Below are 26,948 nucleotides of genomic sequence, written 5' to 3'. Positions count from 1 at the left end.
AGGTGTGACTTAAACCATCCAGTAGTTGGTGTGTTAAGGAGATACAGAGATAGATATAGAGAGAGATATATATTACGGAATCATTGCTATAAGATTTCTCAAAACCAAAGTGTCAATCTGTTGAAATATAGTATTTAAAATATATAAATTTTATCCATTAAAATATAAGATTTCTTTTTTTAAAATAAAAAAAGGAATCCAGTTCAATTTGGGGAGGAAAAAAGGAGCCAGGGTCCTCACAGGAGAGAAAATCATGGAATGGGTTGGGTTGGAAAGGACCTTAAAGCTCATTCAGCTCCAACCCCTGCCACGGGCAGGGACCCCTTCCACTGGAGCAGCTTGCTCCAAGCCCCTGTGTCCAACCTGGCCTTGAGCACTGCCAGGGATGGGACATGCACTTCCTTGAGCATCCTGTCCCAGTGCCAACCAGTTCCTGTTTGCTCTCTTTAACCATTTAAGGTGGAAGGAGATATTAAACCATTATTTTTAGCTAAAGAAAACTGGGCAATGACCATTCTCTTGGATCAGATCCATCTGCTGGAACACACTTGGGTCTCCTCCCTTCACACCATGGGATCATGGTGAGTTTTCCCCAGCACTGTGCTTCAGCTCCATCCCCCAAACACCCCTTGTCATCCAGCCCATGGGTCAGCAAGATGGTGAACACTGCAACCTCTGCCCTGCACAAGGTCCCTGTGGGCACTGAGGGTCCCCAGTGAATACTCTGCAAGTACTGAGTTGAGCTGATGGTTGTTAAGCCTAATTATCAAATCATTTCCATTGATTAGGAAATAATCAATGGAATTATAATGGGTGATGGGAAAGAGTGATGGAAATATGAAGAGCCCAAGGATGGACCAGTACATGCTCCATCAATTCCAAGCTCTGAGCTACCTCCAGTCCAGGCTGCCCAGCTTCGTGCCTTGAAGCGGAAATCTTTAGTGCATTGCTCACCTGAGCCCTCTTAGTGGTTTGAACCTGAAGACAGGTAGCTGGGAGCAGGGGCAGGGCAGGCTCCCATCACCCTGAGCACCCACATCCACGTGCCTGTGGGCTGGGATCCCATCCCTGCTCTCCCATCCCAGTTCAGCCGGTGCTGGGAGAGGAGGGTGATGCGTCACAGACCTCGGGATGCATCCTTGGGCTGCTTTTGGACGTGTAAGGACAGGTCTGAGGTGTGCTGAGGGATCTCTGAACTGAGCAAGGTACATGTCAGCAGGGAGGAATCCTTCCTGGAATCACTCAGCCAGCGTTTCCCTTTCTAGGTATCAATTTGAATGGGAAGAACAGGAAAATCTTCTTGCCTTGGAAGAGGCAGGGATGGGAGAGAAGCTGCATTTGCTCCCTGTGTCACAGTGCCCACAGCATGGCCCCAACTGCTCTACCTGAGCTCTCTGCTGTGTCACTAACATGAATGTGCAAGTTCATAGAATCCCAGACTGGGTTGGGTTGGAAAGGACCTTAAAGCTCACCCAGTTCCAACCCCCTATGTCCAGCCTGGCCTTGAACACTGCCAGGGATGGGGCAGCCACAACAAGCTCTAAGGCTTTCCAGTAAAATCCTTATTTGAAGTCTTTCTTCACTACTTTCTACTTGCAGAAAGTAACCTGTGAGCTGTGCTGCTGGTGCCCAGGGAGATACATTCACTTGTAAGTACTACGGGTGGATCTGTTTGGTACTTCCTAGAAGAAATACAGATCAACCTCCCTGCTAACAGCCCTCAAGTTGGGTCATTCAACACAGTGACATCCACAACATAAGGAAGACCAGAGGACAGGCAGAAGAGAAGACTTTCTAGGATGGGAAAACCCTACTTTCTGTGAGTAGTGCTCTGACTTCCCTTGGCCTATTGAAGCAGCAAGGCAAGGAGTGGATGAGCTCCTCACGCCTTGCTGCTCACACAACCCAAATGTCACCACCTGCATGCAGAGGTATTCATTGCATATACATTGCAGTGTATTCACGGGGACAACGCACACATCTTTCAGACCAATGGACCAGGAAAACTTGAGGAACTTTTCCCTCAACCCCTCTTGGTTTCGTTCAGCTGAAAGGACTCTGGCTTCGGTCTGAACTGGACCTACAACATCTCACCACCAACAATGAGAAAAGCAACTGTGCGGGTGGAAGTATGACCAAAAATAGGTTTCCTATAGGATAATCTGATAAACCTCATCGTCCTCTAGCAAGGCAACAGCGTCCACCAGTGCTACTTGGCACCCAGCGTGCTCTTGGAGCGCAGCAGGTACCGCTCCACTCTGACTTTCCGCCTCTCCACTGTCCTGTTCTCGCTGTCGAAAAGCCTCTGGAGGTGCAGGGCCAACCTCCTGTCCTCCTCCTCTTGCTGGAGCTTCTGCTCCATGTCCCGCACCTCGGGCACCAAGCCCACCTCTCCCGCCGGGTGCCGCAGTCTCTTGACGGAGCCGTTGTGCTCCAAGTGCTTCGTTTTGCAGCGTCTCTTGCGGCCCCGTCGCAGCGCCGGGGGCTGCTCCCCGAGGAGGTTCTCCACCGAGCTGCAGGTGCTGTTCTGGACGTTGATCAATTCACTGTTGTTCAGGTATTTCAGCTGCTTCTTCCCCGGTGCTTTCAGCGCGGTGCTGTCGGGAAGCGATGCGCTGACACCCAGCAGTCTCCTGCCCAGCACTTTTGAGCCGAGGCTCAGACAGGATTTGTCCATGAAGGCGTTCACCTTTAGGTCAGGGACCTCGGACACTCGTGGGTTGAGGGAGGTGATGTTGGATCTCACGTCTGGATCAGCAGCGCTGTCATCTGTGGTTAAGGCCTGGGCATCTCTGCTCTTCTCATTCCCTCTTCCCAGCTTCGTTTCGCTGATGGAAGGGAGGAAATCCAGCTCGGGGCGAGGGTCTCCGGTGGTGTCGGGTGGAAGGTGATCATCCTGAGCCTGTGGCTGCTCCTTATTGCAACTGCTGGAGCTGGTGATGTCAGGAGCTGTAGCATCTTCCCCGTGCTCTGAAGCCAAGGACGTGAGGGTCGCTTTGGAAAGAGTCTTTTTGATTTGGCGCTCCTGAAAGATCTGCTCCCACTTCTTTAGGATTCTTGGACTGGCCTCGTAGGTCGTTGGCTTCTGCAGGCTCCTGTTCAGGTTCCTCGGGGTGGATTTGATGATGAGGGGGCTCAGGACGCGGCCATCAGGAAGCCTCTTTGGTGGAGTACACGGAGAGCAGACGATGGGCTTGAAGTGGTTGAGCTCCTCTGAGATGCTGTCGTTGCTCTCGGGGCTGATGGATCTCTCTGGCTTGTGCAGGGCTGAGAGGGATGAAACGGGGTTGAGGACCAGGCGCTTCTCTGCTGTCAGGTCTGGGGCTGAGAGGCAGCGGTTGTTCTGGGTGGATGACAGGACCCCAACCAGCGGCGTGGACGTGCTGCTGACCTGCAAAGCAAAGCACCACAGCTCAGACATTTGTCACTGAGGACAAGATGGACAACGTGGGGAGTGGCTGATACACCTGAGAGGTGGCCAATGCCAACCTCATGGAGCCCAACACGGCCAAGTGCAAGGTCCTGCCTCTGGGCTGGGGCAATCTCAGGTACAGCTATAGGTTGGGTGGAGCCTGAGGAGAAGGACTTGGGGTGTTGGGTGAAAAGAAGCTCCTCATGACCCAACTTCAGTGTGTGCTGGGCTGCACCCCCAGAGCGTGAGCACTGTGTGCAGTTCTGGTGTCCCCAGCATAAGAAGGCCATTGAGCTGCTGGAACAAGTCCAGAGGAGGCCATGAGGATGCTCAGGGGCTGGAGCAGCTCCTGTATGGAGCCAGGCTGAGAACACTGGGGCTGTTGAGCCTGGAGAAGAGAAGCTGCGTGGGGACCTCAGAGCAGCTTCCAGTGTCTAAAGGGGGCTACAAGGATGCTGGAGAGGGACTCTTCATCAGGGACTGCAGTGATAGGACAAGGGGTGATGGATTCAAACTGAAACAGGGGAGATTTAGGTTGGAGATAAGGCAGAAGCTCTTCCCTGTGAGGGTGCTGAGGCGCTGGCACAGGGTGCCCAGAGAAGCTGTGGCTGCCCCATCCGTGGCAGTGTTCAAGGCCAGGCTGGACACAGGGGCTTGGAGCAAGCTGCTCTATGGAAGGGGTCCCTGCCCGTGGCAGGGGTTGGAACTGGATGAGCTTTAAGGTTCCTTCAACCCAAACCAGTCTGGGATTCTCTGACTCTATGATACACTTGAAGCGGTGCTGCCATTCAGCAGGACCTTGGCAGGCTGGAGAACTGGGTGGAGAGAAGCCTAATGAGGTTCAACAAGGGCAAGTGGAACTGGATGAACTTTAAGGTCCCTTCCAACCCAACCCAGTCTGTGATTCCATGGTTCTACCACATCCCAGCAAGCAGCCCTGGCAGAGTAGCACTGAAGCTGTTCCAGGCTGAGAACTCACAGCTCCCACGATTGAAGCTGCTGCTGGCTTCCACCAGGACCCCATGGGCCAGAGGCACATTGGAAAGGAGGCAGAGAACAGCTCCAGAGACAGAGATTAGTGCAAGAGCAAGTGCAACTGCATGAGATTAGTGCAAGGATTTACTTCTCCTGTCAGGGCAGAGGGGCCAGTGGTGCTGCCAGGCATGGCACAAGGAAAGGTGGTTGCAAAGGGCATCTCCAAGGAGCGGAAGGCACCCAGTGACTACTGCTGGAAGAGCCTCAAAACCCCCAGTTCAGATTTGCAGTGCTGCTTTGTGATCACTGCTCACTGTGAAGCACTGGGTGCACTGCAAAACATCTCTCACCCTGCACAGGGGAACAGATAGGGTTAATTCATTTGGGCTGCTGGATGCAAGGGGAAACAAGACCAGGCCAGCTCTTTGCATAGTGTGGAAGTACAAAAGGAAGTATTCTAACACGAGAAAAGAAACGAGTTTTGCTCTGTTTCATAGCATCCCACACTGGTTTGGGATGAAGGGACCTTAAAGCTCATCCAGTCCCAACCCCCTGCCACAGGCAGGGACGCCTTCCACTAGAGCAGATTGCTCCAAGCCCCTGTGTCCAACCTGGCCTTGAACACTGCCAGGGATGGAAGTTTAAACCTTTAAACACTGTTGGAAAGAACAGGAGAGGAAGGGGAAGAAAAGGGGATTTTACTCCTAAACTTCTAAAAGATTTCTCTTTAATCAGCCAGGATTCAGCCTTGAAAAGAAACTGAATGACAAAACAAAAGCATCGTGAGGACCCTTCCAACTTCCACATCCTCCAGTGCTGACAAACGACTCCATAAGCTCAGTGATTTCTAACCTGGCAGGGTTTTATTGGCAGCTGCAAGGAGGTGATTTGCTCCCCAGTGATAACACAGCACCGGCACCACCACCAACACTGTGTTTCATATCTCCAGCTTCCTGGTGCTGTGTAACCTCAGATAAGAACATTGACACTTTACAAAGCTTTTGCTTGCAGACGCAGCCCCTACCTTTGTTTTGTTGGCTGGGGCTGATCTCTGCCTGCTCTTTGATCTCTCCTGAATGGTGTCGTTGCAGCTCCGACTCCTTTCCACCTTGGCAGTGAGGTTCCTAAAAAGCAGATGGGGGAAAAACAGGAGATTGTTCATGACCTGAGGAAGAACCAGCCCGACAGCCCTGGCACAGCTGCCTGTGGGGGAGGCATCAGCCTTGGCAGCCAGAGGTGCCTCCTACACCCTCAGGGAAAAGGGATGCAGGAATCTTGGATCAGCCTCAGAATCCTGGGCTGTGCTGAAGGGCTCCTCACTAAACACGCTGACACCTCCACCTACTTGTAGCTAATTGAGGTCGGAGCTAATGAGGATGCTATGGAAACCCTTGTGCTTCTCATGTGGAAACAGGGAGTTACTCAGCTGCTGCCACTGCACCGTGCAGCAGCTTTCACTGGTAAGGGGTTTGGGGCTGCTGTTATCTTTTAACCTCTGTTGCTGGTGAAGGACCCAGAGTTCATCACAAGAACTGTGTACTTTAATGATTTTTTAATGTAATTGCTTAATATCTGAAGATTTTTTACTTTAGTGATTTAATGATGCCAGAGGGAGACTGAGATGAGCTCTTAGGCAGAAGCTCTTCCCCGTGAGGGTGCTGAGGTGCTGGCACAGGGTGTCCAGAGAAGCTGTGGCTGCCCCATCCCTGGCAGTGTTCAAGGGCAGGTTGGACACAGGGGCTTGCAGCAAGCTGCTCTAGTGGAAGGGGTCCCTGCCTGTGGCAGGGGTTGGGACTGGATGAGCTTTAAGGTCCCTTCCAACCCAACCCATTCCATGATTTCTGTCATTTAAATCTACAAGGATTTTTCTCCTCCATGGGATGAACACAAACTTCTTTAACCCCCAGGATTTTATAGCAGGTAGGAGGCAATCAGACTCACTCCATATTCTAACAGTTAGTCTGTTCTACAGTTCCAGAGACAGCATTACTTCCTTGGGATTGGAATACCCATTCTAATTAAAGCATCTCAGGTATCTTTAGAACAACAGTCACAAAACATCTGTAATTCATCATTAATCAACTTGAATTAAGTCTCAGCCTCTTACCCTGAAAGGAAAGCAAAGGAGTAGGCACTGGTCTTGGAAACAAAAGCCGATCGATGTGTCTGCCTGCCCTGGAATGGTTCTTCATTCTCTGAATCCGAGAGACGTTCAGGAAACTGGAGTCAACCAAGGAAGAGTTAACTGATATGTACAACAGAAAGAATCACTTGGAAAATAAAGCTCTTGCAAAGATACCCAAGATGCCAAAAGCCTGATTACACCAACAGGAGGTAAACCGAGTGCAGCGTGTCAGCACGTACGTGTGCTCATGCTGCTCTGGAGATAAACAGCTCAAAGGTTGGCCCCAAAAGCATAATGCACACAGCACCTACGTACAGCTGTTACTGAAGGAAGTTCATTTATTGATCAAGGAACCATGAGATAATCCTACAACAAAGGTACTACAGGACGTTATCCAGTACCCACATCTCAGCCCATCAGTCTTTAAGTGTTAAGAGCATTTCCTGCTGAGTCTCACAACTGAAATGGGAAATAGGCAACCCTCAGCATGAAGCATCTGCTGGACTACACTACTGTACACCTACACGTAGAAGAGTCATGGAGGAATGTTTGTGGCAATATGTGTATGCCTGAAGACTGAGGATACACAATGCACAGTGGTTTCCTCTAGGTTTCTCTGCTGTGTTTGTAAGAGCTGCTCCTCCAGTCACAGTACAGTGGGTAAAAGGGGGTATAAAGCTCTAGAAGAACATCTAGAGTCATAAGAAACCTAAGACAGTTCTCAGTAATGTGTCTATAATCTATTAGCTCATAGTCTTCAGGGGCTATAAAGGTGTCAATCCTGGAAAGCTCCCAGTTTCAAACGGCAGAACAGGAGAAACTCAGTTACTCCAGGTCTTTAAAAAACCCTAGTTCTCGTTCCAGGACTAAGCCTTAGCAGCATTTCACCTACCAGCCAGGGTTTAATGTGAGTAGAAAGAGAAGCCCAAGCTTACTTACACACTCCTGGTTTGCTTTAAGAACTAAAGATTCCTCTTTCTTCTGCTGCTCTTCCATTTTTCTTTTTCCTACATCCCCATCGTCCAGAACGAACTTGTGGATCAGCTCCTCAGAAGCTTTCTCCTCTTGTTGCTTTTCTTCTCTCAGCTGGAAAGAACAACAAAAAAGATGGAGAATTTCAAAGGTTGGAAGTCTTACACCTGGCTGCCAACAAGTGCTCTTCCAAGAGCTTGGTCACATCATTCACTTTTGTGTTGCTACTCCTCTGCTCTAGAATCCAGTCAATGCCTCTCTCACAATATGAGAACGGGAGTTCTCCCAACGTGAAGATGAGTTTCTTTCTACACCACCTTCATGTTCATGCACTCAACACAAGTACCACGGATATTATCTTCTTTGCAAAAGAGCAAAGGCACTGTCAGGTTGAGGGTCTGACCAAGACTGCTCTGCCATGGTATGTTCTGAAACGGAGACAAAAGCTTTTATCTCCTCGTAGACAATCAGACAACCTGTGTGCAACAGGAGTTTCATGCAAGTTGTGACAGCTCAGTTTGAGTCTTCAAACGGCCTGTAATACAAGACACAATTTGGCAGACATAGAGGCAGCATCACCTACATTAAACTTGCATAGATACAGCAATTCGTAGAATCCCAGACTGGTTTGCATCAAAGGGACCTTAAAGCTCATCCAAGTTCCAACCCCTGCCACGAGCAGGGACAAACTCCCCAGTTGCCAGGATTTAAAACCAGCAAGAACCCCCTTTTCCTCCTTCCCACCACCTTTTCCTGATGAACAGGCTCTGTGGTACATCCTTCAGCCAGCACCAGCCCATCATCCCTGGATAACATCACCCAGCTCCCTCCTCACTCATTACCCAGCCATTCACCCAGCTTGTCTCTCATCTCTTCCTCAACTTCAGACTCACAGGGGCCATGAATGGTCTATAACAGATGTGTATCTACACCAGGTCCTTCCTCCTTCCTCCACCCAATGTGGTGTGTAAGTGTGAGACAACAAGCCTGACCTCTGATTGACTGATCTCCATCACGCTGATGAATCACAGTGATGGGGAAGAACACGGGAATCAAATACTTCTCTTTATTCCTCACATTTGAGCGTGGGCACCTCAGATGCTCTGTTATGTTCCCTACCTTTTCACACTGCCATAGTTTCCCTCTTGCCTCGCAGGAGAGCAGTGCTGCAGGATCTGGTGCTCTCCAGTAAAGCTCATGGCATCCACACTGATCCCACAAATCCTCATTCTCCCCAAAATATTCAGTATTTTAATTCCCCGATGAAGAAGGGGGAAAACCCCAAGCATGGGCATGAGGCTGACAAAGAAAAGAGAGTCCATGATGCATTACATGAAAAGCACATTGTGATCGTCAGACTGAGAAGGCCCCAAATCCTACTGACTCCAAACCCCCAGAGACAAGGAAGAGAGAGGTGGGAGGAGAGAAGGCAGAAGCCAGGAACAAAGCCACTCTTTGGCTGATGCTGGGTGTTTGAAGATGTTTCCAAAGACTGGTTTGACTTCTCCTTTCCAGCTGGTTTAAGATGTATCTTTAAATTCCTGATCTATTAATAAGCTCGAGCAATAACTACAACCTGGTGTCTGACTAATATGGATTAGAGCCACATGATGCAGGTATGATGAATACTCTGCTATATGTCTCATGAACAGCATTTCTGCACCTTAAGGAGCCTTTTTTACATACCTGAAAGCCAAGTTCTTTAAGGAGCCTTTTTTAAGGCTGAAAAGCAAGTTCACATTAAGATTTATCACCAAGAAAATACCTCCCAGCACCTACGGCCCTTCCATACTTCCCACCTGGAAGAAAACTGTATGGAAATCTTTCCATTTTATCTATCTTCTAGCAATAATACTTAATTCCCAAATCTAAAGCCACAAGCAAAAGTAACAACATGCAGGAATAGTTAAGGACTGGGGGCAATGGCACAGTTGATGTGAGGCTCAAGCACAAGCTGCGCCAAAGGTGAACAAAGCAACACCAGGACCTCAATCCTACTTAACAGGATACAAGAGAGGAATTTAGGTGCAGAATTCAGGTTCCAAACAAAAGCAAAATCTAAGGATAAGATGTGCACTATTTAAAACAAAGTCATTTGAAGCAGGTCCACGTAAATTATCTCCCAGAGAATTTACTTACAAACAAGGGGACATGAGGACTAGAAGCTGGAACAAACTCCTGGGAAATATCTACCCTGGGAGAAGTTATCCAAGGAGCATCTTTGGAATACTGGATGCAGGACCCTCAGCTGCTATCAGCAGTACAGTGATCAGAAAATGCATTTTAAGCTGTCCGTAGCCTTTCTGGCTACTGGAGCTGCAGGAAAAAAGCTGTACAAGCAATGAATCCTTTTCCACCTTGAGAATTGCTCAAGAAATGCCCATTTCAGGGAACAGCCCTCTTGAACCTAACATTAATTCCCAAAAACTTGGCAAACTCACGTTTGGTATCTTCTCTCTGCTCCATGAACTGTCTGGGTTTGCTTCCTCACTCCCTCAGCCTGCTCCGTCTACCCATGCTGCTGGCAGCTGCATGTCAGCACATGCCTCAGGTAGGAGTTTCCCTCCTGATTACGTGTGATAACAGGCAATAAACAAGCTGCTTGTGGTAGAAAGACAGTTTAAGGGGTGAGTTTGGGGTTTTAGGACACAGGAAGGAGATCCTCCTTTGGGAAAATGCGAAACACAAGGGCACCAAGTGTGATGTATAGAAGAGGGGAACAGAAAATCTCACTGTCCTGCACAGACAGCAAACATTTCATGTCATGCTGAAAGCCAGAGGAGAAAATGACACTAGGAGATGATCCACTTCAAATAAGAAAGTCTCCAGTGCATCCTTATGGGAACTGCTTTGTTTTCAGCTGCAAAAGGCTGGGAAGCAGGTCAAGAGTGAGGCTTTAGAAAGCAACTCACATCTGGGAGACGTAAAAGCTTTGAATGCTCCTCTCCCCTCCTCAGGAGGAGAGCCAGTGTGGGTTATCCCTGTGGAACAGGCAGGAAAGCTGAGATGAAACCTCTTGCCTTGACACACAGAGGTTATAGACAAGCTTTGATTCCCAAACCTGAGTTCTCTCCTCCTTCCTAATTCAGGAGTTCAGAGACACCAAGAAACTCTCACTAAGTGGCAGCAGGCACAATTCCACCTGGAATAAGGCAAAAGTTGCCACTGAGTCAGCAAAATTACCTCGTCCTTTCCTCTTAGGTGATGATTCAAAGCTCCTTCAGATGAGGTTCAGCAAAAAGGAGTTGAAATTGCAAGGGAAAGAAACCTACATCCCATCTGCAGTGAGCAAAAGGGGAAGGCATCAGGATGAACAGGAAGGAGACAAAACCAGGCCCAAGATGTCAGAAACATGTTAAAAATGTTTCCTTTTGCCTGGTGGAGAAGCGAAAGGTGTTGGCACACGGTAGCTTTTAGCTGAAATCAAATGATGGCTGCAGAAACCTCTTCAGCTGGATCCTCATCATGCTCCAAATGTGCTCATTGAACCTTACAGGTAGTACTGAAGTCAGTAATGGAGTGACCAGGATTACCAGGAGGTGAAAATGCACCCACTTTTCCTGCATGGATGCAATGTTTTGTGGACCATTGGAGAGAAGATGGATTCATACATCTTGGACCACTGGAGAGAAGATCCAGGAATGTGTCAGTCTGGAAGCACCTGGAAGAGCTGCAGAGGTAAGATCCTGCACTCATGGACTCAGGAGGTTCTGGCTCCTCAGAACACTCAGAAGATTCTGGCTTTGCAGCAGGATTAAAGACATCAAGCAACAAGTCTGGGAGGATCAATGATGAGTGAGCTCCAATAGCATCACGGAAGATCTCCCACTCACTATTATGGAGGGATTTATGAAACCCCAACAAGGTTTACAGTTAATACCTGTGCAAAAAACTTATTTTCTTCTTTAAGCCAAAGGTGCCCTGAGTCTCTTCATCCTAAAGGTTACAGTGAAAGAAAATAGTGAATTACCCCCCTGAAGTCCTGGTCCAGTTCTGGGGCAGCAGCACAAGAGGGACGTGGAGCTGTTGGAGTGAGGCCAGAGGAGGCCATGGAGCTGCTGCGAGGGCTGGAGCAGCTCTGCTCTGGAGCCAGGCTGAGAGAGCTGGGCTGGGTGAGCCTGGAGAAGAGAAGGCTCCTGAAGGGGAGACCTGAGAGCAGCTCCAGTGCCTGAAGGGGCTGCAGGAAACCTGGAGAGGGGCTTGGGACAAAGGGTAATGGCTTGGAAGGGGCTTGGAGCAACCTGCTCTAGTGGAAGGTGTCCCCACCCATGGTAGGGGGGGTGGAACAGGATGAGCTTTAAGCTTTAACCATTCTGTGATCTGATTCTATGAAATACAGTGATGGATGTTTATTAATAAACTTGATTTTTATATGAATAAGATTTCTGTGCCCTTAAGCTTTACACTGCTGCCTAAACCAACTGTTTCTCAAAAAGCACCTCACCACAGCTAAAGACACCACAGGTCACCAGACTTCATGCACAGAATGTGCTGCCTACCTAGTGAATGTCACCTGGACCACAGAGGAGTTTGCATTGCTTAAGATCAGTTAATGGAAGGTCATAATCTGCCGAAGTTCTCCCAACACCCTGAAGTGACATTGCCCATCAGCATCACTGATTCCACACAAGAAGCAGGAGTGAAGAAAATTCCACATCTTTTAATTGTCTTCCTACATATCACAGACTGGTTTGGAAGGGACCTTAAAGCTCATCCAGTCCCAACCCCTGCCACGGGCAGGGACCCCTTCCACTAGAGCAGCTTGCTCCAAGCCCCTGGCCTTAAACACTGCCAGGGATGGGGCAGCCACAGCTTCTCTGGGCACCCTGTGCCAGCGCCTCAGCACCCTCACAAGGAAGAGCTTCTCCCTTATACCTAGCCTGAACTTCCCCTGTTTAGTCTGAACCCATCACCCCTCGTCTTATCGATACAGTCCCTGATGAAGAGTCCCTCTCTAAAATCTGCATTTCCTAGACTAGTCATTTACATTACATATCATCTAAGCATCATTTTCCTCCTCAGTGGACAAGGCTATTTTCTAACTCCTTATCAGCTTCCCAGCCCTTTCTATGGTTGAGATCTTCAAGTGAAACCCCAAAGAAAACCCTCTGATGATGAACAACTCCTTTTCCCCACCAGGTACAATGATCAGCGAGTGGCTGAACCCCTCTTACAGCAACACCCTCACAGAGATCAAGGACCTGACACAGTGATCTACTGACAGAGACACCAGCATCAGGCCAGAGTCCACATTACTTTGGCAGGACGCTGCACAGGTTCCTGGCAGAGGAAGGGGTGACAGAAGCAGGAGCTACAAGTGGAAACGGGAATGCTGGAGGGAGTTATAGGTGCCTCTCACAAGAGAGATTGCACTGGAATGCATTATCTGCTTGGCTGCAGCAGCAATTGCTTTCACAATGATGTTTCTCACGTAAAGAGAAGCCAGTTTCCATCAATGACAAGTTACTGGAGATGGTTTCAATGATTTAGGCTTAAAAAAGAATAATAAAAATCCCTTTTTAAAGACAGTAAATATTTCCCCAGATTTTAACTCCAAAACAGCTGAAATTCTTTTCTTCCCTTCCCAGTTTTCTGCCTTGAAATGCCATTTCTTCTCTTGCAGACAGAAAGTTCTAGCTTAGAATAGAGAGTTTCTGAGAAGGATGTTACTGCAGGAGATGCCTCATGCTGCAAAAGCCTTTGTGGAACTGCATCCACAAACACAGATGCTGTATAAACCCTGCACAACCAAACAGCCTCTTGAGGTCCACCACGGAAGGGACATTTCCATAGTTTGGAAGGCAGCCTAAGACAGCAAATCTGGCTTCTCCATGCTGGACAACAGCCAGTATGCTCCTGAACTGGCTGAACAGCATAAAGGGAATAAATGACCTTTGTACTGAGCAGGAATAGAATCACAGAATAGTTTGGGTTGGAAAAGAACTTAATCTCATCCAGTTCCCCCCCCTGCCATAGGCAGGGACCCCTTCCACTGGAGCAGCTTGCTCCAAGCCCCTGTGTCCAACCTGGCCTTGAACACTGCCAGGGATGGGGCAGCCACAGCTTCTCTGGGGACCCTGGGCCAGCGCCTCAGCATCCTCATAATGGAGAACTTCTTCCTTACATCCAGCCTAAATCTTCCCTGTTTAAGTTTGAACCAATTCACCTTTGTGTTATCACTACAGTCCTTAATGAAGAGTCGCTCTCTGGCGTTCCTCTAAGTCCATAAAAAGCCCTTCAAGTTTCCTTGCAGGTAGGATGCTATTCCTGCAGGAAATCCCAAGTTATTCTGGAAGAAACCCCACAATTACCCAGCATACTGTACCTTCCTTAGCTGGCTTTCATATTCTTCTCGGAGTTCCCCTGGTTTGCTTAATTTAATGGGTGCTCTGAATATAAAGTCTGGAAAGAGAAAGGGAGACAAAAAGGAATCAGGTTTTCGTGCACAGTGACTGGGAGAGTCCATCATTCCCAAAGGACAAGCTCTCCATGGCCTGCACAACCACGTATCTTTATATATCTGTATCTTTACATTATGACCATGCTATCAGAGCTCAGTTTAACATAGGAACATCAGGAGGAGGATGGCAAAGTAACACCATTTTGCACTGTCCTTTGGGATTCTCAAGAGGTCCTGACAAGCAACCAGGGGAGTATATTAGGAAGGTGTAAACACAGAGGTTAAGTAACAGCCCTAAGAGGTCACAGGGAATCCGAGGCCCAGAAATGAAACCAGGCTTAAAGCACCTCCTCCAGCCAGACACCCATGGAACACAGGCTGACAGCAGCAGCACAACACCCTGAATTCACACCCATGTTCTTCTCCCATTTAAATTAACTCATTGAAAACGTTCTATAGAATCACAGAATCATGGAATGGTTTGGGTTGGAAAGGAGCTTAAGATCATCCAGTTCCAACCCCCTGCTATGGGCAGGGACACAGTGTTTTCACTCCCCCTTCACAGCCATTTGGGTGCTGTCCCAGAGCAAGCACAGCTTTTATTCTGCTTTCATTTGTTCCGAGGTCAGTGATATGAAGGCAATAGGCTGCTCCATCCGGCAGGAATTCCCCATCCTGCTCCTGCTTCCTCCCTTCCCCCTCGGGAACTGAGAAAGCAAAAGCATCCTGGCACAGGGTTATAGTTTAACCTCCATCCCTGGAGTCTGTTACTCCCCAAATGACTCCCTTATGTCAGGCTCAAAGCTGCTGTGCAGTACAAGTCTGGGCAAGTTGCACTGCAGTCAGAGGAACTTGGAGGGAAAAGGGAACAACTCAAACAGAATCACAGGATCCCAGCCCTGTTTGGGCTGAAGGGTCCTTACAGCTCCTCCAGCTCCAACCCCTGCCACGGGCAGGGACCCCTTCCACTGGAGCAGCTTGCTCCAAGCCCCTGTGTCCAACCTGGCCTTGAACACTGCCAGGGATGGGGCAGCCACAGCTTCTCTGGGCACCCTGTGCCAGTGCCTCAGCACCCTCCCAGGGAAGAGCTTCTGCCTAAGAGCTCAGCTCAGTCTCCCCTCGGGCAGGTTAAAGCCATTCCCCTTGGCCTGTCCCTACATCCCTTGTCCCAAGCCCCCCTCCAGCTTTCCTGCAGCCCCTTCAGGCACTGGAGCTGCTCTCAGGTCTCCCCTTCAGGAGCCTTCTCTTCTCCAGGCTGCCCCAGCCCAGCTCTCTCAGCCTGGCTCTATAGACAACCACAGAACAACCATCCCGACTCAGCCCATATCAGTACTCCAGACAGGGTGCATCATCTCAACGTACTATGAGTGCAAGCAAGGAGGAAACACCAGTGGTATTCCCTTTCCCCAGCTCTATAAATTACAGGATATAAACCAGCAGCTCTGCCCCACGTTTTATTTAGGAAGTGTTTTATTCCTCAATAACACTGGTCCAGAATGAAAGGTTGATGGTAGGATAAGTAAATCAAACCCCCAAGGGCTGGTGGCTGTCCCATGGGCATCTTCTGGCTCCTGGCCACATTTATAGTCTGTTCCAACCTAGCTGATTCTGTGATCTGCCTCCTCCTTGGGACAGTCCCAACCCTGCTGCTAAACATGCCCAAACATGCCCTTTAAAGACTGACTAAACCCTCCTTGCACCTCCTGCTTTCCACAGGTTTGGTTTTAAGGTTCCTAGAGGAAAGCCCCCCAACTTCAGTCCCTCCTCACCAGTGTGAATGCAAACTCTGGAGCTTCCTGCTCAAGGAATTATGGAGAGAGAATGCTGCCAAGGCCAGAGCTGAACAAATCACAGCGTATTTCTTTCATACTTGCTTTAAAAGGGGAAAACCCACTCTTGTAATCAAATATGAGCCATACAGATGTAAGGCTTTGTTCTAAAGAGCTGCCAGTCCCTCTCCCTCACACGCCTGCATGAGCTAAGCTTGTCTTTGAAGGAAAACATCCCAAATATCCTCACATGTGCAATATAAATCCCGAGCGGTGGCGATGCTGGGGAGGCCAGGCTGCATTCCTCCCTCCTGCTTCTGCAACTGCTCCTGCTGGAAACCTTCCACCAGCTTCTCACAGCGTGTTTGCCTTGTGTCCTTGAGCAGTTCCCAGCTCTTGGAGGATTTTATCAAGCTGAATGTCCAGGGAGGCAGTCCCAAGGGCAGCAGCAATGTGTAATATGCCTGCAGCCAACTTCAGTTACTCCTGAACATTTAAGGCTTGTCTCAGACCTTATCTCCATGCCTAAAAAGGTGTATTTCTTCCCTCCAGGGTAATAAAAGCATTTTTGACTAACCCTAGGGAAACATGCTGTGGTAAAGACAAGCCACATCAACTGTTTCATTGCTTACACAGGTTCAGCAAGCCAGAAGAGATGTTAACTAATGGAACCATGAAGCTGGGCTGGTTTAGCTGATGTGGTCCAACACCAGACACATACAATGGTTACTTATAGCATCATCATGCACCAAATTGTATTTTACAGAGGAGTCAATGGAGATGAGACCTCAAATGCTGCGTTGAATGAATGGTCCAAGAATGAGACCTGGGCTGTATCCCAGAGCGCGAGCAGCTGGTCCAGGGAGGGGATCCTGCCCCTCTGCTGCACTCTGGGGACAACTCCCCCCCCGCAGCCCTGATCCAGCTCTGGGGCAGCAGCACGAGAGGGACGTGGAGCTGTTGGAGTGAGGCCAGAGGAGACCATGGAGCTGCTGCAAGGGCTGGAGCAGCTCTGCTCTGGAGCCAGGCTGAGAGAGCTGGGCTGGGGCAGCCTGGAGAAGAGAAGGCTCCTGAAGGGGAGACCTGAGAGCAGCTCCAGTGCCTGAAGGGGCTGCAGGAAAGCTGAAGAGGGGCTTGGGACAAGGACCTGTAGGGCCAGGCCAAGGGGAATGGCTTGAACCTGCCCGAGGGGAGACTGAGCTGAGCTCTTAGGCAGAAGCTCTTCCCTGGGAGGGTGCTGAGGCGCTGGCACAGGGTGCCCAGAGAAGCTGTGGCTGCCCCATCCCTGGCAGTGTTCAAGGCCAGGTTGGACACAGGGCTTGGAGCAAGCTGCTCTAGTGGAAGGGGTCCCTGCCTGTGGAAGGGGTCCCTGCCCATGGCAGGGGGCTGGAACTGGAGGAGCTTTAAGGTCCCTCCAATCCAAACCAGTCTGTGACTCTGTAACTGTAGATCTACGTTTACAACACCCCATTATGGTTTCTGGGGTAGGGCGATGCTGCACAGTGGCTGCCCCCAGCCAAGGATGCTTCTATCAGCACAGAAGCACCACAAATGGAACCAGACTGGGTGGTTCCAGAGCATCTGATGCATTCCAGAGCATCCAGATGCTCTCATGATCAGAGCATCACACACATTCTTCCCTGCTCTAATTCTGGATGTTCAGGTCCAGGACAGGGCAGCTCAGCTGTTTCAATGTGTGCTACAGCTGAGAACAACAACAAAATGGGTAAGATGATGGAACAAAAAGCCTTTTACTTGATTTTGACCAAAACTCCAGCTTATTCTTCCTCTTGAGTGATCTGGGGGTCAACAGGAATGGTTTCTGAATGACGCTGACTTTGAAGGGCTGTTGGGAAGCCTGGCACTGAGATGCTCCTTCTGAGCACGGTGATAACACCGAAACAGTCACAGCAGCAGGATCAAACCCAGCATCCTGCTCCTTTGTGCTGGCAGGCAAGAGTCTCATCCCATTGTGTTCAATCTTGGAAAAAACAACTGATTTCTGCACTATTTGAGAAGACAAAAGGGTTTCTGATTACTTAACACTGGTTCTCTTTACAAGAGGCATTTGACTCGAGCTTCAAGCCCCTCGAATGACTCCATCTTTTCAACATTACACAGAAATGTGTTACACTCTGTGCGTACATTACACACTGTCACCATTAATCCTCACTCCTGACCAGCAGATTTTATACTGGCAAAAGCTTCAGGAACATCCATCTGCTGAATTCAACAACACAGGATGAATAACTAAATTGAACTCGATTCAGAAACCCTTTGGTTCCCTGTCTGTTGCTCAGAGGCTCCTGGGCTTTGCCAAACCAATGCCATGGGGCAAGTTGAAGCTCTGCCATGCACAGCAGTGAATCCTCATCCATGATCCAAGGAATCTTGCAGCAAACTTTGCAGCTTCCTTGTCCCTTTTATTCCTGACAGGGATAATCAAAACCTTGAGGTTTTCGCTGTCTTTCCTTTTAACTTCCAGCAGTTGCTGTTTATACTTGAAGATGAGATCTTGAGGCTTGCAAAGCACAAAAGAAGGAGTCGGAAGTTTTCTGTCTACGGAGAGGGTTGGAAACAGTTTTCCAACCAGTTTCTCTAGCTGCTTTGAAAGAACATTAAATTAACATGAAGATGTGGCAACGGTGCACTGGGGCATGTTTGGAAACAAGGATAATTCAGCCATAAATCATAAGTGGAAGAATCAATAACGTAGAAGCTGCAGGAAAACTCTGAGCTGTCACACCCTGCTAGGAGAACGCACAGTGTATACCAGACCCCTTCCCCTGCCCTGCTGTGGGCATCTGTGGTGCAACAAACAGGAGATGAGACCTAAGCCAAGCTAGGACTCATCTACTGAAAACATAAATGCAACCCTCCAAAAAGTTTTGGTTTTTCATCCCAAACCAGCTCCCATAATGTAACAGGCTCCAGACCACTTCTCATGCAGAGACAAATGGGACAAAAATAGACTGAATCCAGTTTTGAGCCTGGAGTTCCAGCTGAAGCAGAAGATGACACTAAAAAAATGTTAATGTGGTAGATAGCTATCAACATGCTGTCATTTCTCCCCCACGTGCTTCACCCTAAATAGACTAGTACCAATGATTGCAATGATCTCCCCAAGACAAGTCTGCCCAACAGATTTTCACAGAATCACGGAATGGGTTGGGTTGGAATGGACCTTAAAGCTCCTCCAGCTCCAACCCCTGCCACGGGCAGGGACCCCTTCCACTGGAGCAGCTTGCTCCAAGCCCCTGTGTCCAACCTGGCCTTGAACACTGCCAGGGATGGGGCAGCCACAGCTTCTCTGGGCACCCTGTGCCAGCGCCTCAGCACCCTCACAAGGAAGAGCTTCTGCCTAAGAGCTCAGCTCAGTCTCCCCTCGGGCAGGTTCAAGCCATTCCCCTTGGCCTGGCCCTACAGGCCCTTGTCCCAAGCCCCTCTCCAGCTTTCCTGCAGCCCCTTCAGGCACTGGAGCTGCTCTCAGGTCTCCCCTTCAGGAGCCTTCTCTTCTCCAGGCTGCCCCAGCCCAGCTCTCTCAGCCTGGCTCCAGAGCAGAGCTGCTCCAGCCCTCACAGCAGCTCCATGGCCTCCTCTGGCCTCTCTCCAACAGCTCCACGTCCCTCTTGTGCTGCTGCCCCAGAGCTGGATCAGGGCTGCGGGGGGGGGGGGGGGGGGGGGTCTCCCCAGAGCACAGCAGAGGGGGAGAATTACCTCATTTTGCTTGATTTATGTTCCAAATGGAGCAACCCAGCTCCCCAGCACTGATGCTGGGCACAGAAATCATCGCTTTCCCTGCAACTCTTGCTCCATCTCTTCATTTTCAAAAGTTTGCCTTGGAGAGCTGATAAAAGGCACAAAAAGCCACCAGAAAGTGGATGCATTAAAAGCAAGACAGAGAACAAAGAAATCCATCAGTTAATGGGAAGGGGCAGAGAAATAATTGCACAGCAAAAGCCTGAGTGTTCACAAGAGCAATGTTTCAGTGTTTACCAAAAATTACCTGTGATCAGGTACTTTGAGAACAAGAAGAAATAAAGATGCTCAAAAACAGAAAAGGGAAGGTGTTTTGGAAGAACCCTCTTGAATCCTGCTTCTCATCCATTGGACTGATCTGTCCTGCCTGGTTTCTATGGACAGCTAACAGTGAACACCAGCCTGTGGGTTCCACAAGATGCACATACATTAATAGGTGTTATGATAGAACTTATATAATCTGTAAGTCCTACAGTGGTATAAATAGATAAAAGGCCATTAAAGCCAGCAGGAATGTACCAAGTTCATGAATACAATAGATTGTAAATGGAAAGACCTCTCCAGGAATGTGTCCAAGAACTGGTTGATGCCTCTGCCCGGTGTCTGAGCACCAGTCACAGCAAAGATGAGGGCTGTTTGAGCTATATTGGGTCTAAATCCACAAGATGCATGTTCCTATGGGTAGTAACTCCTGGGAAGAGGCTTTGAACAAAGGAATATGGAAGATGGAGATGCTGTCTGGGGGTGGAAGAGGCAGACACAGAAGAGGTGGCTTCAGAAAGCTGGTGAAATCTCCCCTTGGTAAGTTGTGAACTGTTCGTGGTCATCTTCGAAGCTTCCTGGAGCAAAGGAGTTTTCCCTAAGGTCATGGAGAAGTAGGGGAATGAGAGGGAAGCAGCGCCTTGAAACAGCAGGCTTAGTTTCAATATGTGCATGGGTACTACAACCAGGGTTAGTCCATTAGCAAGCATCTAGAAGGCAACAGGCAAAGCGCAAACACCAACTCTGTAAGAACAACTCGAATGAATTCAATCCAATCTCTCTGATGGGGAAATCAGGGGATGGGGGAGAAACAAGTAATGATGTGAGTTCACCTCTTGGGGGCTTGAAGGTGTTTTACCTGCTGTAGAGACCAAGATATCCATATTAGAGAAAGTTAATGCCCAGCAGGATGTGCTGTGTTAGGGGTCACCCACGTACCTGGGAGCAACCCATGCAGAAACTGCTCTGCACTGCCTAAAACCTGCTCTGGAGAGAAATGAGTAAGGAAATAAAGCAAGAAAATATGAGAGTAGAAAGAGTAGGAACCACTATAAAGGAATCACTGCCAAGGCCAGGCTGGATGGGGTCCAAGGCCAGGCTGGACAGGGCTTGGAGCAAGCTGCTCTAGTGGAAGGTGTCCCTGCCTGTGGCAGGGGGTTGGAACTGGATGAAGCTTTAAGGTCCCTTCATCCCAAACCAGTGTGGGATTCTATGAACTCAAAATCCTGCCTTTTTGCCTGTGTGGAGAAGGAGAAGAGCTGGCTGGGGAGGCAGAGTGTGGTATGAAGGCACTGGAGGGAAGAAGCTCAAAGTCCCAGATAGAGAGGCTGTAAGGAGCAACAGCTCTTAACCCCATGAGGACAAGTGACGAGATTCTGCTCGATATGGTTTAGTGCCAACACCTTTGGGCCCATGGAGCCCATTCGAGCTCAGGCACAGCACTGCACAACCACAGAAGCTGGAATGTTCTCCTGGCGCTGTCAGAGCCACGCATGCAGCCCTGCAGAACTGCCAGCCTGGGACAGCAGGACTGGTCCTAGATGGAGCTCAAAGTCCGGCAGATGCAGGCTCATTCCATGAGGTTTCCTTGCATGCTGATTCCCAGCTCACACTGTAGCTCCCATATCAGAGATATCATAGTGTTGGAAAGGACAGGATGTATCCCTGTTTTCCAGGATAACCAGGATAACCCCCTCCTCAGCATCCTGAACAACAGTAGGCAAAAAATACTGCGTCTTTTCCATTTGGAAACACATCAAAGAACCCATTCTTGGAAGCAGTGAGAAACAAATTGCTAGTTTAGGTATAACCACCGCTCAAATGGATGCACAACTAGCTGGAGAATGACCTTCCAAGAGTTTATAGCCCAGTGCCATGCCAGGACAGCCTCTCAAGAGTGGCCACTGGGGCTAGTTCTGGGTCTGGGCCTAATCTCTCTCTTCATTAAGGGCTTGAATGGCAGAGGAGAAATACTTTAAGTACTGTGGATGAGTGGAGAGAGGATGGAGAGGGAGAAGATGGAGGTGAAAGGACTCTGATAGTCTTATGGCATGATTCTTACTGCTCCTGAAGAAGCATCCCTACCTTATTTCCTTCCCATCAAACAGCTCTATACCACCAATGCTGCAGCAAGGAGCTAAAATAGTGGCAGTGATGGCTTTAATCAGACTGATGTAGGAAATAAATTCCTGCTTTTCACACAGCAGGGAAAGGCTTCCTTGGGATTGCCACTTCTAACCTCATAGCACTGTGGTCCGGAGGCAAAAAGAATGGGTGACGGGGCAACAGGAATGAGAGGAAATGAAGGAATCCCCAGGAAATGCTCAGTAACTGGGACTGGTTTGGGCCAGTGGGGAAAGAGGGAAACCACAGCCAAAAAAAGCCTCGGAGGAAGGAGGGGGAAGTTGTGTTAGACCCCATCTCTCTCCCAAGAGCATCAGTTATTAACTGTGCATCATGACCAGGCAGCAGAGAGACAAAAGGAATCAACTGCCTTTTGACAGAGAAGATTCTGATTAGATATTAAGCAAAATTTTCCAAGGATTCAGAGGCTGGAACAAAGGCGAATGTGGGGTCCCTTTCTGCTGTCTGTATGAATGGATTTGGATGCCTATGAGGAATGGCTGAGCTCCACTTGATCCTAACTCAGTGTAAGGGAGCCCTGATCCTTTCCAAAACACGTGCGGGTCTATTCCATAAACCGGTTTTATGCCTTTCCTCCCAGAGCACTTTCCTGTTGGGAGTTTAAACTTCTTGATCAACTTAACAAGCCTTTTCCTTGGAAAACTGGATTTGTTTCCCAGTTTGTAGGGGAAATGTTTGTTCTTCAGGAATCTTCCAGCCTCCCTGAAGTCATCTATAATCTGGGATGGCAATGGCAGGATTGACAGGCAGAAATCTATCAGTGTGGGGAGGATCTGATACTGAAGGTAGGCCTTGTGCCTGCTGAGAAGATACAGACCTCATCTGCTTGTCCTTTTGCTCAAGGTGCTCTTCTTTAGCCCTGATTCGCAAGGAATTCCATCTGCCTTGGGAGAAATGTGCACGTATTCATTTCCTTCCAAATCAGGCTGAGCACCTCGCTGTGAACATATTCTGTTCCTTCTTCTTGGCTAGCTGGTCTCCACGCCTCCATCTGCTGCACTTATCTGCCTTCCAAGACTTCCACCAGGCAACTTTTTGAATATCAGAAACCTTCCTTAGCAAAGCATTACATCTTGAACTCAAGATCTGGTTTTATACCAGCACGTAAGGTGCCTTTCCACGTGCTATATGGTACAGAGATGCCCATGGAGCAAGCAGAGAGGACGTGGGACCTATGGGCCACCTACTCCCTTACAGAGCAGCAGTGGTGCCCAGTGACAGGACAAGAAGAAATAGGCACAAACTGAAACACAAGGAGCTCCATTTAGCAGCAGAAACCACTTTTTAACTGCCAGGGTGGTCAAACCCCAGTACAGGTTGCCCAAGGAGGAGATAAGAGTCTCCAGCCTTGATTGGAGACAATCAAAACCCAGCTGGACATAGTCCTGGGTAACCTGCTCCTGATGACCCTGCTTTGAGCAGAGGTTGGGTCAACAGAGGTCCCTGCCAACCTCAGCCATGGGGAGGTTCAGTAACATCAAGATCTGATAACATCAATCCCCGACATCAAGTCAAACCACATACACTGCTCACTCTCTACATGTAGTAGGTCCTACCATTTGTAACACATCAACTACCTTTGATTTCCACACTATTGGCCCAACTTACATCATAAGTGGCCAGTTACCTTTACAGCTTTTAGCCCGACGCAGACACCTGGTGCCACTTAAGGACAAGGTTGAGCCTAGGCTAGAAATGCATCAGAACTGCTGTTTGAGCTCCTTTTATCTCACTTCATCAGCTATGAACTCAATGGCCCTGCAGCTTGAAGTGTAATTTTATGGTGGCAAGGTCTATGGCATGAGACGTGGAGTACAGCATGAGTAGGGGTTACTCCAGCCCAATTCAGAGCCCATGACACTCAAGGCGCAGAAGGTGACACAAGGGGTAATGGGTTAAAACTTAAACAGGGGAAGTTTAGATTGGACATAAGGAAGAAATTGTTTACTGTGAGGGTGCTGAGGCACTGGAATGGGTTGCTCAAGGAAGCTGTGAATGCTCCATCCCTGGCAGTGTTCAAGGCCAGGCTGGATAGAGCCTTGGATGACATGGTTTAGTGTGAGGTGTCCCTGCCTATGGCAGGGGGGTTGGAACTGGATGATCTTAAGGTCCTTTCCAACCCTAGCTGTTCTATGACTCTATGATTCTCAGCACTAAGACCCTCCACGATGCTCTCCAAGACATCCCATAGCGTTAGGAAGTCCAGGCAGGCAGAAAATGACAATCAACACAATGACCATGTGCCTTCCTGCATAGAATCCCAGGCTGGTTTGGGTTGGAAGGGACCTTCAAGCTCCTCCAGTCCCAACCCCTGCCACGGGCAGGGACCCCTTCCACTAGAGCAGCTTGCTCCAAGCCCCTGTGTCCAACCTGGCCTTGAACACTGCCAGGGATGGGGCAGCCACAGCTTCTCTGGGCACCCTGTGCCAGTGCCTCAGCACCCTAAGATGTGCAAAACATTCCCATGTCAGACAATCCATTCAAGCAGAGAATTAAAACTATTCCCTCCTAACAACCAAAGCACTGCACAAGGCTCCCTGTGGCACAGCTGGATATCCCCCCCTGCCAGGTCAGACCAAGCTGGGAATACTTAAGCATGACCGACACCATTGCTCCGGAGCAGAGACGGACCCAGGGAGTTCCTGTGGTCCCTCCTCTGGCTGGGCCAGGAAGGAGGAAGCGCTCCCAAGGAGGAACTAAATACTCCCAAAGAGGAGCTGCTCCCAGGCTCCTGGCTCAGCTCCCTCCGCACAGCCCCATCCATTCCTTGATTCAGCAAACCCTCCTCCATGTAAAGCTTCCCAGTTCCCTTCCAGGTGAACGGGCTTAGCCCAAACGCCCACTTGAAGCCCTTGAGGCTCATCCTGCTCATTTTGCCCGCAGGAAATTAGAGGGTGCAGACACAAGCATGACCAAGGAGACCGGTAACACGTTGGAAACCGCCCGGTTAGGGCATGGCAAAAGGATGTTTATCCATAGCTGAAAGCCTCGGCTGCTCCATAGGGCTCCCACCAGTGCTGCTACCGTGAAGCACTCGTGCAGGCACCTCTCCAAGCAACACGCACGGGCAGCAGATCCCGGCGTGCCGGGAGTTTGGACAGCAGCAAGGTGGGAATCTTCCGCAGCGCCATGGGGAAAGAGCAACGCCTCGGGCTGAAAAGAGGCAGTTATTCCCAAGGAAACACACGGAGCAGAGGAGGGCCGAAGGCTCTTGAGGCGCGTGCCAGAAAGCCCTGAACTCAGAAACGATGGGATCGCTATGTCAACAAGGAACCGGGACTTCCCACGGCGCAGGAGCCTTTCTCCAACACAAACCCACCCCAACGCCAGCCCTCCCAATGGGCAGCACCCTCGCAAGCCCTCACTTTTCGGTCCGCGTTGTTACACAAATAACCACCGCTTTGCCATTTCTGGGTTCAAGCAACCGCTTGGAGAGCCCAAACCATCCCCACGGATGAGCACGGGGCGAGACGCTGCCAGCACCCTGCTCCCACCCACTCTTCACACCTCCCATCCCACCGTGCCCACGGCGCTCTATGAGGGGGTCACCATCCTGCTCCCCATCACTGCCGGGGTGCAGAGATGTTGATTTGGGGGGAACACGACCCCCTCCTCCCCTCAGGGCCCATCTCCCACCATGGCACAGGAGGGCGGGCTCAGACCCGCTGTTCCCCCCCCCCCCCCCCCCCATAATCACCACCGCAGGACGGGGCTGAGCCCCACAAACTCCCTGCACCCCGTCGGGGCTGAACCCGCACCTTGCTCCTGCCGCTGCTCCCCGCCTCCTCCTCCTCCTCCTCCGGCAGCCGTGGTGGCGGCGGGCTCGGCGCGGGCCCATGTGGAGAGGCGGCTGCGGCAGAGCGGGCAGCACAGGCCCGGGCCCTGCAGGCAGCGCTGGAAGCAAGCGGGGCACAACGAGTGGCGGCAGGGCGGCGTCACCGCCTCCACCAGCGCCTGCCGGCAGCCCGGGCACTCCGACACCGCCAGCAGCGCCTCCTCCTTCTCCTTCGCCTCCTCCTCCTCCTCCTCCTCCGACACCACCCCGGGCCGGGCCCCCCGCCGCCGCCGGCCCCGTCGCGCCGCTACCGCGGCCCGTCCGCCGGGCGCCGCCGCCGCCGCCATCTTCTCACTCCTGGAAGGGACAGAGCGCTGAGGGGCGAGGCCCCGCCTACTGCACATAATTCATGAGGGGGCCACGCCCCCTGGTTCATAGTAATGAGAGCCCGGCGCACAGCACGGCGTCCGCCTCGCGTTAACCACGCCTGCCTAGTTAATATTCATGAGGTACCGTATATAAGGAGGAGCCGCCGACTCGCTGCCGTCGCAGCGGGTGGCGCTGGGCGCTGGGGGAGGTTGGTGTTCATTGCAGAGCGCTGCTCGCGGTTTGGGGTGAAGGGACCTTAAAGCTCCTCCAGCTCCAACCCCTGCCACGGGCAGGGACCCCTTCCATAGAGCAGCTTGCTCCAAGCCCCTGTGTCCAACCTGGCCTTGAACACTGCCAGGGATGGGGCAGCCACAGCTTCTCTGGGCACCCTGTGCCAGCGCCTCAGCACCCTCCCAGGGAAGAGCTTCTGCCTAAGAGCTCAGCTCAGTCTCCCCTCGGGCAGGTCCAAGCCATTCCCCTTGCAGGGCTTTGGGCCAGAGGATGAACTGGAGCCACAGGAACCAAGTTCTGTCCGGGGGGACTGCATGCTCGGGAGCTGTTTGGGACAACATCTGCCAGAGATCCCTTCCTAACCCCCCTGTGGCAAGAACCCTGCAGAGAGCTGAAGCTCTGCACCGTGCCTTGTCCCATGGGTGCTTTTGGTGGGCAACTGTCCCCTGTTCCCATGTGCTCTGTCCCAGCCTGAGGGCTCTCCAGGCCCCACCTCCCAGGTCAGGCTGATCCAGGGGAGCAGGCAGTTTTGGGGTGCCAGGGTGTCCATAGGGACTGCGGTGACAGGACAAGGGGTGATGGGTTCAGACAAACAGGGGAAGCTTAGGTTGGAGATAAGGCAGAAGTTCTCCCTTGTGAGGGTGCTGAGGCACTGGAATGGGTTGCCCAGGGATGTTCCTCCCACCTTGTCTCTGCTGCTCCTTCCTCCTCAGGTGAGGATCCCCGCACTCTTCCTCTGCTCCATCATGGGGTTC

General features: G+C 50.5%; 1 protein-coding gene across 1 annotated transcript; it reads right to left on the bottom strand.

Annotated features, from left to right (window-relative positions):
* Positions 1-1,908: 1,908 nt before the first annotated feature.
* RNF169 (ring finger protein 169) lies at positions 1,909-25,944 on the bottom strand. Its single transcript, XM_061442146.1, has 6 exons — positions 25,577-25,944; positions 13,810-13,886; positions 7,452-7,598; positions 6,495-6,607; positions 5,403-5,511; positions 1,909-3,391 (listed from the first exon to the last, which is right to left on the bottom strand). The coding sequence occupies exons 1-6, from the start codon at positions 25,938-25,940 to the stop codon at positions 2,210-2,212; spliced, it is 1,992 nt and encodes a 663-aa protein (XP_061298130.1). The 5' UTR covers positions 25,941-25,944; the 3' UTR covers positions 1,909-2,209.
* Between the last annotated feature and the right edge of the window lie 1,004 nt (positions 25,945-26,948).

Source organism: Pezoporus flaviventris, unplaced genomic scaffold, assembly GCF_033815535.1.
Source record: "Pezoporus flaviventris isolate CSIRO_AGI_PZ_B2104156 unplaced genomic scaffold, CSIRO_AGI_Pfla_v1 ptg000215l, whole genome shotgun sequence".
Classification (NCBI taxonomy): domain Eukaryota; kingdom Metazoa; phylum Chordata; class Aves; order Psittaciformes; family Psittacidae; genus Pezoporus; species Pezoporus flaviventris.
This window is presented reverse-complemented; position numbering and strand designations above follow the sequence as displayed.